The sequence below is a fragment of the Pristis pectinata genome, chromosome 3, assembly GCF_009764475.1.
Source record: "Pristis pectinata isolate sPriPec2 chromosome 3, sPriPec2.1.pri, whole genome shotgun sequence".
NCBI classification, from domain to species: Eukaryota; Metazoa; Chordata; class Chondrichthyes; order Rhinopristiformes; family Pristidae; genus Pristis; species Pristis pectinata.
Window position 1 is genome coordinate 115,094,969 of NC_067407.1, and position 12,354 is coordinate 115,107,322.

The window sequence follows — 12,354 nt, forward strand, 5'->3', positions numbered from 1 at the left end:
CATAGTTGTTGCGCAGGTCGATAGGGTTGTTAAGAAGGCACATGGTGTGTTGGCCTTCATTAGTTGGGGTATTGAATTCATGAGTCGTGAGGTAATGTTGCAGCTCTATAGAACTCTGGTTAGACCACACTTGGAGTATTGTGTTCAGTTCTAGTAGCCTCATTATAGGAAGGATGTGGAAGCTTCAGAGAGGGTGCAGAGGAGATTTACCAGGATGCTGCCAGCATTGGAGAGCATGTCTTATGAGGATAGGTTGAGTGAGCTAGGGCTTTTCTCTTTGGAGTGAAGGAGGATGAGAGGTGACTTGATAGAGGTGTACAAGATGATAAGAGGTGTAGATTGAGTGGACAGTCAGAGACTTTATCCCAGGGCGAAAATGGCTAACAGGAGGGGGCATAATTTTAAGGTGATTGGGGGAAGGTACAAGAGGGGTGTCAGAGGTAAGTTTTTCACACAGAGAGTGGTGGGTGTGTGGAATGCACTGCTGGCAGAGGTTGTGGGGGCAGATACATTAGGGACATTTAAGAGACTCTTAGATAGGTGCATGAATGATAGAGAAATGGAGGGCTCTGTGGAAGGGAAGGGTTAGATAGATATTAGAGCAGGATAAGATGTCAGCACAACATCGGTAGCTGAAGGGCCTGTACTGTGTTGTTTTGTTCTCTGTTCCCCTCCATCCCTTAACTGTACTATCAAGAAATCAAAAATTCGTGGCATAGGAGCAGGTCACCTGGCACATTTTATTTAATGGCCAAAAAACAGCTAGGGAGAAGTGACTTCTGCATTGCACTTCACGGCACTTAAGTGCACATCTAAGTGAAGACTTCAGCTTCTACCATCATTTCAGACAGTGCATTTATGGAAATAGCAAAAAACAATCACCTCAACTCCTTAAGCATCCTATCACTCACTTTACATTTATGTGCCCATTAAGGGAAATAAGTCCTTCCTCTCACTTTATTTGGGTTCTTCAGTTTTCTACACCCCCAATTAAATAGCCTTCTCTATACCTTTACATTAACATGCTGCTGTCTTTTGCAGACAGTACCTGAAGCTTGGCTTTATTCACTTCAAATTTTAACCATCATCCTTCAGGTATAGCTGTCATGTCAGATGCTATAGGGTTGCAAATGTATTTAAATGTTAAGATTGTTGCTAATTAATTTCCAGTTATATCCAGAAGAATGAGTGCCATATACAGTTTTTTCCCCCAATCAGAACACAAGTAGAGCTCTCACTTGTTTATATTGCTGGTGATAAACGGAATGTATATGAGGTTTTGCTTATAGTTAGTAGTAATCATTTAACAAAAAAAAGAAATTGTACAAAAAAACATGGATTCTTCATGTATCATCACATGGGTGTTTCTTTTGATTCAGGCTAATTCAGGAATAACATCTTTGTCAAGTGTTTTGATTTGAAAATGGTACTTGCAAGACTCAAGGTGGCATAATAAAATAAATTTTAAACAAAATATAGTATGTTTTTCCTTATAATAAGTTTGTACATATTTTTAATCGATGCTCATATAGGCTATAATAAAATCAGAAAATGCTCGAAATACTCAGCAGGTTGGCCACATTTAAAAAGGAAAAGAGACCCTTGGAGACCCTATGCCAGAACTGGGAAAGAGATTAAAATAGAAGATGTTTTCAGTTACAGAGAAGATGGCAGGAGGGATGGATAAGGCTAAAGGGAATATCTGTGATTGGGTGAGACCAGGTGAAATAGGTTATTGTGGCAGTTAGAATTGGACTTTGCTTCTTTTTATGTTATGTGTTGCCAATAGGAGGGTTGTAGGACTTGCCCAGCGGGTCAGTCTGTACTAATGCAGAGAGGAAAACTAACCCAATATCACAGATACCACAAATACAGCCAATTCTGGTACAGACAGTGAAAGTGACTTGGCTCAATTTGGAGAATTCAGTATCAAGTCTGGAAGACTGCAACGTGCCCAGATGGAAGATGAGGTAACATTGAAACAGTGCAGGAGGCCACGGACGCATAGGTTGGAGTGCGATGGAAAATTAAAGTGACAAGTGACAGGAACCTCACAGTGGCTTCTGTAAACTTAGTGGTGATGGGCCACAAAATGATCACCCAATCTGCATTTGGTTTTTCCAGTGTAGAAAATACCACATTAAGAACACTAAATTCAGTACATTATATTGGAAGAAGTGCAAGTGAATCACTGCTTCTGCTGGAAGTACTGCTTAGTCCCCTGGTTGGTGGAAAGCGAAGAGGTGAAAGAGCCAGTGTTGCATCTTGTGCAGTTGCATTGGAAAGTTATAATTGTGATCGCAAGGAGTATAATGGAAGGATAAAAAGACAAGTTACACAATGTTAAAATGGGAACAAAATTGCTCTGTGCCCTGCTTCAATATTTCTTGTGTCCTCTCTCTTTTTCATCTGAGAATGACACAGTCTTGACTTATTGTAAGTAACCACTTGAAGCATTGACTAGTATTGGAAATTCTATCCACGTGCAATTCCTGTTAACTTTTCCCCTTCTGTAGATTCTCTTTACAGCTGTAAAGGTAAGATGACATGCAGCATCCATTGTAAATGTGACACGATGGAATGAAAGTTAGAATATATGACCTTAAAGTTACAAAGCATACAATCTTGTAACTAGTTGTTCTTTAATGCTTATTCACCTGAAATCTTGGTTATGCTTCTCTGGGGATCAACACAGGAGATTGATGTGTATGTAGTAATTTTTTGAATATTTTGTTATCTTTCATGTGGAAGTTTCTGTTCCCATTTCTGTGTGAAGAGTTACAGATCAGATGCTTTATAGTAGGCGTTAAATAGTTCACTTTGTGGATAGAGTACCTATTGTAATGGATTGTTTTATTCTGTTGGGAAGAGAAGTTAATGCTGTACCTATACATGCTGAGATGATAATCTGACAACTATTTATTCAGAGTCAAAAAGCACAGAAACAATGCCTACAGCCCATCATGTCCATGTTGACCATCAAGCACCTAATCCCACTAATCCTAATTTATTCTCCTCACATTTCTATCAATTCCCCACCCCTCCCCATCCGATTCTACCACTGAACCCAAAATTTGAGTCCGACAAGAATCTTAGCTCAGTCAGTGAACCCTTTCTCCTGTCTCCAGAACTCCCTAGACCCTACCTTCCTCTTACCATTCCTAGATCCATTTATCGCTGCTGATGCAATATTGACCATCTGAATGTTCCCACTACCATGGCTTACTCTAATCTATCCCCCTCTGAACCTGCACCATTCCACTCTTAAGGACCAATTCCAATATTTCCATCAAATCTGTTGGCAAGGCAGTGATGATGTGGTTTGACCTCTATCTTCCTGTCAAGACACCCAAATCCACTTTGTATGAGGCAATGCCACAGCTCCCAGACACCTCTTCATTTCTCGCTCTGGACCATGACCCCAATGCTGACCATTAAGCCATTGTCTCCCAGACAGTCCCTGACCTCATTTCCTCAGGAGATCTTCCCAACACAACCTCCAGCCTTTGTCTCTGTTATATCTGTTCTGATGACAAGACTTTCCTTATCAGCATTGCTGAGATATCTTCCTTTCTTAACCTGTGGCTTCCCTATTACCTTTGACAGATCTCTGAACCATGTCTATTCCATTTCCTGCACTTCTGCTGTTGCCTCATCTCATCACAATCAGAGCAAGGACAAGGTTCCCCTCAACTTCATTTTCTACCCCACTGACTTCACATTTAATGGATCATCCTCTGTAAATTTTCACCACCTTCAGTGAGGTTCCGCCACCGCTCATGTCTTCCCCTCTGCTTTTAACATTCAGAGGGGTTTGTTAACCTCATGATTCTCTGGTTCACTCCTCCATCTCTGTCAACTATATCCCTTCTTGTGGCACTTTCCCACGCATCTGCAGGAAGTCTAATACCTACCTTTTTACCTTGCTCCTCTTTACAGGGATCCACATGGTCCTTTGAGGTAAAGCAGCAATTCACCACCACTTCTTCCACTAGCATTTCATTCAGTGCTCTTAATGTGGTGTCGGTAAAGCAAACGCACACTGGGTGACCACTTTGCAAAACACCTCTGCTTAGTCTGCAAGGGTGACCCTGAGCTTCCAGTCATTTGTTACTTTAATTCTTCATCCTATTCCCATAATGACCTTTCTGTTTTTGGCTTCCTACACTGTTCCAATGAAGGCCGATGTAAGCTTAAGAAGTAGCACCTCACCTTTGGTCTAGCTCAAATTTCATAAAACTTAATCAATCAGGATTGAAGAGATAGGAAGCATCCATATAAAAAGCATGCAAGGCAGTTATATCTCCTATTGAGCAGTTATTAAGGACTTGAAGATGCCAATTAACAATGGCCTTGATATGAAATGCAAATACAAAAAAAGAGTGTTTTACTTATGCTACAACAGATATTTTGTGGTGTTTTCCTGAAACCATAGTGAGCCAATCGTTGGTCAGGGTGATACTGGAAATGTAACAGAAAATAAATTGCTTAAATGAAACAAATATTTTGCTCCTACTCCTGTCCTGTTCTGCTGGATTAAAATGATTATGCATTCACATGGTCCTAATGCAATAAAATTGGGAACTCGAGAGGACTGATACTTGGCAGGTGACAAGAGCTTTGGGGAATGGGTTAGGGGATGTAGCAAGATGACGGTTGTGACTGAGAGCCGCTTTCAGTGGATCAGGAACTTTATGTCCATCTGTTCACTCTTCTGCTTGGAGTACTTTTCTGACTTGAGTACACTCTGGTTTAACTGCTTCGAGTAATTCTTTGTGCCGTTTGCTAAATTAATTTGATGTAGTCATTGCCAACCTTGGTGGTCGTTTGCATACCCAGAATATCCTGGACATCAATCCGACCAAATGTTCATGGAATTGATGCTTTAACATTCTTGCCACACAATTGCACCAGGTTCAGACCTAACCTAATTCCCTCACTATGTCCCCATGCCAAGCCAAGCCCTGTCAGCTCACTCTCTCATCTGCTGGTGCAAATTTCACCCTGACATTGACTCAGTGAGTTAGATGGTGTTATCTAGCATTCTTTCAACACTCTTACTTTCAAAATGTTGCTTCCTATTTTCTTACATGATCTTATTTGGAGAAAGATTAGAGGCAGAGGCTGAACATGTCGTCAAAGGAAAAAGTGAGAACTCCACAGATGTTCGAAAGAAAGGGAGGCTGAGTGAAAAAAATGTTCAAAGTTGTACCTTATGAGTAAGCAATGTATGCAAGGCAGAGGAAAAAAAAACACAAACATGTACAGAATCAAGACTTTTTTACAAGATATTTTTTAATGTGAGCAGTCTTGCAGGAAGTGCCAACAGAATTAACAACCAAAATTAAAGACAAATAGTCAAATTGTTTTGAATGCTGCAAGGTTCTCTGTGTGAAGTTCACCAATAAGTTAACTCATGCAATTAAATAAACCCTTAATGCAGTTCTATCAAAATGTAGATGTTTGATGGAGCTAATACTGCCCTCTAGAGTTGGCCAGTTTCACAAGTATCATAACATTGACTTGAGGCATCGTCCTGAATCTTGGGAAAATGTAAGATTAATAAGTACAACAGCAGACATTTTAATCTTTTTAGCGGAATCAGATACCAATTTAAAGCATGTTAACAAATAGTAATGATAACATTCCTAATTAGCTGAACATGTGCTTGCTTTAAAGAATTATACCTTCCTCGACATCCATGATCTTTTTAAATGACCTAAAAAGTTTTTTGAAAAAGTGATAAATTATTCCATGTCATCTTCTTTTGTTCTGCTATGTCACAAGTGAACATAATACTAAGCATGAAAAAAGCACTTAGCTGCAGGAAAGAGAGCAAACCATTTATATAAAATATCCATGTTGTAATAGACCTTGCAGAATATTAGAGGGCAGCCTGAATGATAAAGGTCTTAACTAATAGGTTAAGTGTCATTGCATGCACTAGAAGCAGTAGGCAAGTCGGTGAGAAACAGAAAAGTATTCAATGCATAAACAATTCATCTAATTAAAAGTTGTATTTACTTGTGACCTTACTCTTGGCTGGCTGATTTCTTTAAACCCTGGTGTGCAAGCAAAGTGGGATGCGTATTTCCTTACATGGTGTTTCCTTCTCTTTCTCATCTGACCAGAACGAGAATATACCATGAATTTTAATATGGGGAGTTTAGAAACTGGTCTAATATTAATTCATACTTAATGGAAAACTGAATATATCCTGAAATTCAATTCCAAAACATAGATGCATCTTACACTGGTGGTCCTATTAAAAATTTATTCTGCATCATGTAACACTTAGATTATAAAAAAGTGTTTATTTGATTTGCCATGAGTAGTGAGAAATTACTAAGGATTTATGAAAACACTTGTATTTCACAGTAACTTAAATTTATAGTATTGATGCTTTGCACCTCTGGGAAACCAGCCAAAGCCACAAAGAGGCAACCGCTTATGCTCACTGATCTCATTTGTAGGCAGGGGTAACCCAGGTATACTAGTTATAAGTTTGCATGTTTTATGCATTTGTGGGCCACTTGTTGCAAGAAGCTGCTAAAGTCTTGCGCCCCTGAGGTATCCAGAGGCAAAGAGGTTGAAAGTGACAGTGATTTTGAGATGTAATGAAGTTTTTCACTAAGTCCATTTCACTCAAGGAGTTTATCCAGCAGGCTGTAACTTTCCACCATTTTTGACATGTGATTCTGAGCTTTCTGAAATGGTGGTCAAATGAAATGTGGAGGAAAATCATCTTCTGTCCAGGACAACAACAATTGCAAGCCCTAACCTTCAGCCCCCTTTCTTCCCCCTCCCTCCCACCCCAACTAACCTATTCCACCCCCTCAATCCCTGCAAATTCACAAAAAAAACATATTTCTCGGCAAATGAGTTTAACTGTACTACTCTAACTTCTCCCCATTTAAGATCCAGTAAGTCTGTGCTCAGCTGGGGAGCACCAAATGTGAATAACCTACCATCATGCTAGATGGTGATTTAAGAATTTTGAGTACTCCATTTTAAATCTGCCTCCTTTCTGAACTATTTTAAAATGGGTTGAAAAAGTGCAGTGAAAAGTTGTAATTGCTCCCTGCACTTGAAGGTCAAAGTGAGACATAGGGTACAAATGCAAGGGGTATGTTGAGCTTGTACAAAGCACTCTTCAGGCCACAGCTGAAGTACTGCAACCAATTTTGGTCACCACAATTTAGGAAGGGTGTGGTAGTCATAGAGAGCATGTGGAGAAGGTTTACTAGAATAGTCCTCGTCATGAGGGATTTCAGCAATAAAATTAAATTGGAAAAGCTTTGGTTCTCTTGCTTGGAGCAGTGAGGATTGAAAGGCAGTTTGATAGAACTGTACTGGTTTATGTAGGGTAAGTAGAGGAAAGATATTTCCTTTACTAGTGCTTTAAGAACCAGGAGCACAAGTTGAAAATTTTGGGTAAAAGATACAAGTGGAGGTAAGGAAAATCAGGATCTGGAATTTACTGTCTGTAAGGGTAGCAGAAACAGAATCAATTAGTGCCCTCAAAAAGACATTGGATAAGGACCTGGGAATACTTTGTAGAACTGCAGGGTAAAAGCTGGGGGATGGGATCAATGGGTTTCCTCACGTACACTTGATGGGCCAAGTGACCTGAATCATAACAATTCTATGGTTCTGTGAGAGAAATATCACATTGGTATGTATCAATATCTGTGGGGTAAGATCTAGAGTAAAAAGAGCTGAATTCTTAAATTTTGAGAATGTCTGTTGGCTCAAATCACCCATTTCTTCATTAGAACATAAACAATGAACAAGTGGCAACCACCACAAACTGCTTTCTTGCAATACCTGTGTTAGTTGTTTACCTCTCCATATTAGCCATCCAAACAAAAAAAATGGTGTGGTAAAGGCATTTCAATAGTTGAAAAGAATTAAATCTTAAATATCAATAAATTGACACATCTTATTTTTCAATGCGGCATCATAAACACTGATAGTGAACATTATTGTTCTTCTGTTCATTTTACAGCTGCACTTTATAAGAAAATTAGCTAAAAGAGTGAGAATATGTTAGACTCTTTTCCATAATTTAGATAAACTAAATGCAGTCTGTATTCAAATTGGGCCACAAACTAGAATGCATATATTCTGGTTCCTGTAAAATTGTTTTTAGTTTGTCGCAACTGTGTTGTACAGAAACTGGAACATGAGTGCTGTATAAAGGAGGTCTGAAAATTATTCATTATGTTACACTGATGATAACCACAGGGAATGATTGAAGTCAATAGCTCATGAGGGAGAAAGGAGCAGAGAATTAGGCTGATGAAAGACAGGAAGAGACTCGGACTGGTTGGGCTGAATGGCATCTTTCTGTACTGTAATCCGACACAAATTGAATGCTTTTATGTACCATGTCTCAGGTACAAAATGAAGTCTTTTTCCTGTGTACCTACTAATAATAATAAGCTCTTGTTTAGCTCTTGAATAATGAAAACTCTTTGACCATTTCCCTTGTCTCTTTCCCATGACAGTGCTGTGGGTACATTTGCTAGAGCTCTGGATTGTAGCAGTTCTGTCAGGCAGCCCAGTTTACATATGAGTGCAGCAGCTGCTTCAAGGGACATTACTCTGGTAAGTTCAATGTTGTTTTCCTTTTGCTAGCCAGAGTAGAACAGGTAACAGGAAAATTAGGTTAGCAGTGATGCTGTCACTCTGCAAGGCATGTATTGTTATTGGTATTGGTTTATTATTGTCACTTGTACCGAGGTACAGTGAAAAACTTGTCTTACAAACCGATCTTACAGTTCAATTCATTACACAGTGCAGTTACATCAAGTCAGTACAGAGTGCATTGATGTAGTACAGGTAAAAAAAAACCAATAACAGTACAGAGTAAAGTGTCACAGCTACAGAGAAAGTGCAGTGCAATAAGGTGCAAGGTCACAACAAGGTAGATTGTGAGGTCATAGTCCATCTCATTGTATAAGGGAACCGTTCAATAGTCTTATCACAGTGGGGTAGAAGCTGGCCTTAAGTCTGGTGGTACGTGCCCTCAGGCTCCTGTATCTTCTACCCAATGGAAGAGGAGAGAAGAGAGAATGTGTGCATACATACTTGGCTTATGGTGTTACATGTTACACATGTTAAAGTGAGTGTACAGTTGTCCAGAGCATATACCAAAAGTAGGAAATCTGGATAAAGGTAGCATAATTTTATATTTAGTTATGGCAGCTGGAGTGAAGCTAAGAAATGTTTTATTCCATCCTTATAGACAGTAGAAATCTGAATCTCACTTCAAATTTCTCTGGATGTTGAAATCAATCAACATTTTCAAGAGAGAAATTGTTGTTTTTGTACAGTGAGAGTATCAATGGATGTGTGGAATAAAGACCAATGAATGAACTTGAAGAACTGATCAGCCATGATCTAATATAATAGCAGAATTGGTTTGAAAGGTTGAATGACCTACTTCTTTTCCCATTTTCATTTGCTGACCATGTTTGAAAGGCATTAAATGATTAGTATCGGCCAAATGAGGTCATACCGGTTCTCCTTTAGCAAACCAGGGATCAAAGGACGATTGCGTTTAAACATTTGACGTTTGGCTTTGTTTCCTTTACCCTGGTCTGTGTAAGCATCTGTAGCTATCATATGAGGTTATCTTCTGCTGGGTGTTTTGTGTATTACAGGTGCTGTTCTAGTGGATGGATAGCTCTATGCAGGTTTTGTGGATATGGGGTGGTGGGTGGGTTGGGACTTTCCAGTAAGTTGGTTTTACTAAGTATGATATCAGTAATCCATTCTAAAGTTGAGTTGAGTGCTTGATTACATAAAGATTTGGCATTTGAAAAAGCATGTTTATGTATAAGTCAGAGGGAATTGATCTGCAAAGATTAAATTATGCTACTGGCTTGGACCTTTTATTAGCTCTTGATCTGAATGTTGTAATACTATAAGGATTTAAGCTGCAGATTTGATAGGAGTGGAAAATGCTTTAGAAATAACCCCTTGGTATTGCTCTCTGTTCTTTGTTGACACATGCTTGTATCCATTCTTCATGATAGAAGGGATCTCTAGCTCTTTTCCAGGCATTTGGGGATACCAAAAGACCCATTGTCAAAGTCTAGAGTATTGGCTAACTAAATGGGTAAGGGAGTTGTTGCGTAGATGGCGTGGCATTTATGAGGGATGCAGTATTCTTTTGGAACAGTGCAAAATACTGTGAATGCTGGAAATCTGAATGACAATCTGAAAATAAGTCGGGCAGCAATGGAGAGAGAAAACCCAATGTATTGATTGAGATTGGTGACTTTTATCTGAACTGTTTAAAAAAAAAAGTAACGAGTTTTAAGTATGAATGGGGCAAGAAGAAAGAACACAATATCTGTGATAAGACGGAAGGCATCTATCAGAACGAAACTGAAACTTTCATCCAATTGGAAGACAAAAGCTTTGTATAGAGTAGAAAGTTTTAATGCCCTACTCATTAAAAAAAAATCAGTTATGTTTCTCTACTTGTGGAGTGAAGAAAGAAAGCAACCACAAATGTAGTTCAACCTTTGTACATGCTAGCCCATGATTGGCCATTTATGAACATGCTTGGAGGCAAGATTATAACTGGTGAGCACAACATTGGGAAGTACCACTGATGCATTTTATAAAATTTTTAACTTGGGTTCTTTGTTACAAATTTACCTGTAGTTTGTGTTGCACAAGAACATACACTAACTAATGAGTTCAGTTGTCAGAACAATTGGTGAATTGCTCATTTAGGTTTTTGTCGTGTTTGGCCTTGCTCTGATAGGATGTGGATGATGGTGCTGTTTGATTAAAGAAAGATAGCAGCAAATGCATTTCTGAGAATATTCGTCACCTCACTGGGCCTGTGAGGAGGACAGATTTGCAACGGTTAATTTGAACAGTTCTTAAAGGTGTGTTGATTGAGAGTATTTATTGAAAAATATTGTATAAGTATGGACAGATCTTGCTGAAGTAATGAAGGATCAACAAATGTTTCCTGACAATTGATGAATACTTTAAAAATACCTTTTATGTTCAGCAGTGATATTTTCATTATGTTATTGAGGATACATATCGGGAATAAACTGCTTGGTAATTTGGAACTCTCAGGCATTTTGATCTACCTTTTAATTTATTATAACCTGTCTAGATTCTGATTTTAAGCATGTTGAATTATCAGCTGAGGCACAGAGTACAATCACATAATTAATTTGACTACTGCAATGTAAATAGCACGTGTAATCGCCATGTTGTTTCTTCTCAGCAGTGGTTCTACTGTGTGCACTGTGCAATCACAGCAGATGCAATTACATTTCACCATAAACGTGCAATTAGGCTAAAACTGGCAGCAAACCAAACAATGGTATAGTAGGATTAGTGAATTAAAAGCTGAAGTTAGTTTTAAAGAGAATTCAAAGGACAAAGGAAGAAACAGATGAATAAGTTTATGTAAGGAATAAAAAGATTGGGTATGCCCTGGACGTTACTATTGAAGGAAGATAAAGTTATGGGTGAAAGGAGCTTACCAGGGTAAGTAGGTGAAGGGAGATGGGCATTGGAGGCAGTGATGTCAGAGAAATTAGAACATAGGGTTCAGGAGCTTGTGGGCTAAAATCTGTAGAAAGCATAACATAATAAATAGAATTGAGAGAATTGATGGTGAAGTATTCAAAGTGCTAACATTCAATGAAGAATAGACTAAGTTTCGATCCTTGAGGAATGCCCAGAAATCTCAACTTTTGCCTTTCTCAGCTCACAACACATAAGTAAGTGTAGAACCAAACGAGGGCAGTCCCGTTTCATTGGCCAGTGGAAGAAATCTTTGGAGAAGGATGGGACTGTTGACTGTCAAAGTGTGCAGAAGTGAAAAAGGACATGGTGTGAAGCATCACAAGAAGCCGTAAACATATTCCGGATGGTGTCAGGAAGGTTGTGAAAGAGTGAAATGTTCATGTGGTAGGGCTAGGTGGCAGAAAAAGGAAGAGGTAGGAGGGAAGAGGTTGAGGCCCAGTGTGATTTGACAGAAACAGGTCCAAAGTGGGAGCTAAAATGTACATCAGATGTCATTTGTGACTCATGGGTTAAAAAGTGAGATAAAACATGCCAAGGCAATTATAGACTAGTCGGTTACCATGGATAGTAGAAAATGTATAACTGAATATCTACCAATGGAGGAAATTGAAATGTATATAAACACCAAAAATTATATTATGGAAACCCTTTTGCAGGTCATGCAGGATCTGATCAGGTCACAGAGCATATTATCAGAGTTCTGATGAAAAGCCATTGACCAGAAACATTAACTCTTTCTCTCTGATCACAGATGTTATCTGACCTGAATATTTTCAGCATTTT

At 38.9% G+C, this 12,354-nt stretch overlaps 1 protein-coding gene across 8 annotated transcripts in view; it reads left to right on the plus strand.

Moving 5' to 3' along the window:
• mta3 (metastasis associated 1 family, member 3) overlaps positions 1–12,354 on the plus strand; it is a 188,536-nt gene that overhangs the window by 95,569 nt on the left and 80,613 nt on the right. For all 8 annotated transcript variants that reach the window (XM_052012144.1, XM_052012141.1, XM_052012137.1 and 5 more), the window contains exon 8: positions 8,511–8,610. In XM_052012144.1, coding sequence (XP_051868104.1) covers positions 8,511–8,610 — 100 coding nt within the window. The remainder of the gene's footprint in view (positions 1–8,510; positions 8,611–12,354) is intronic.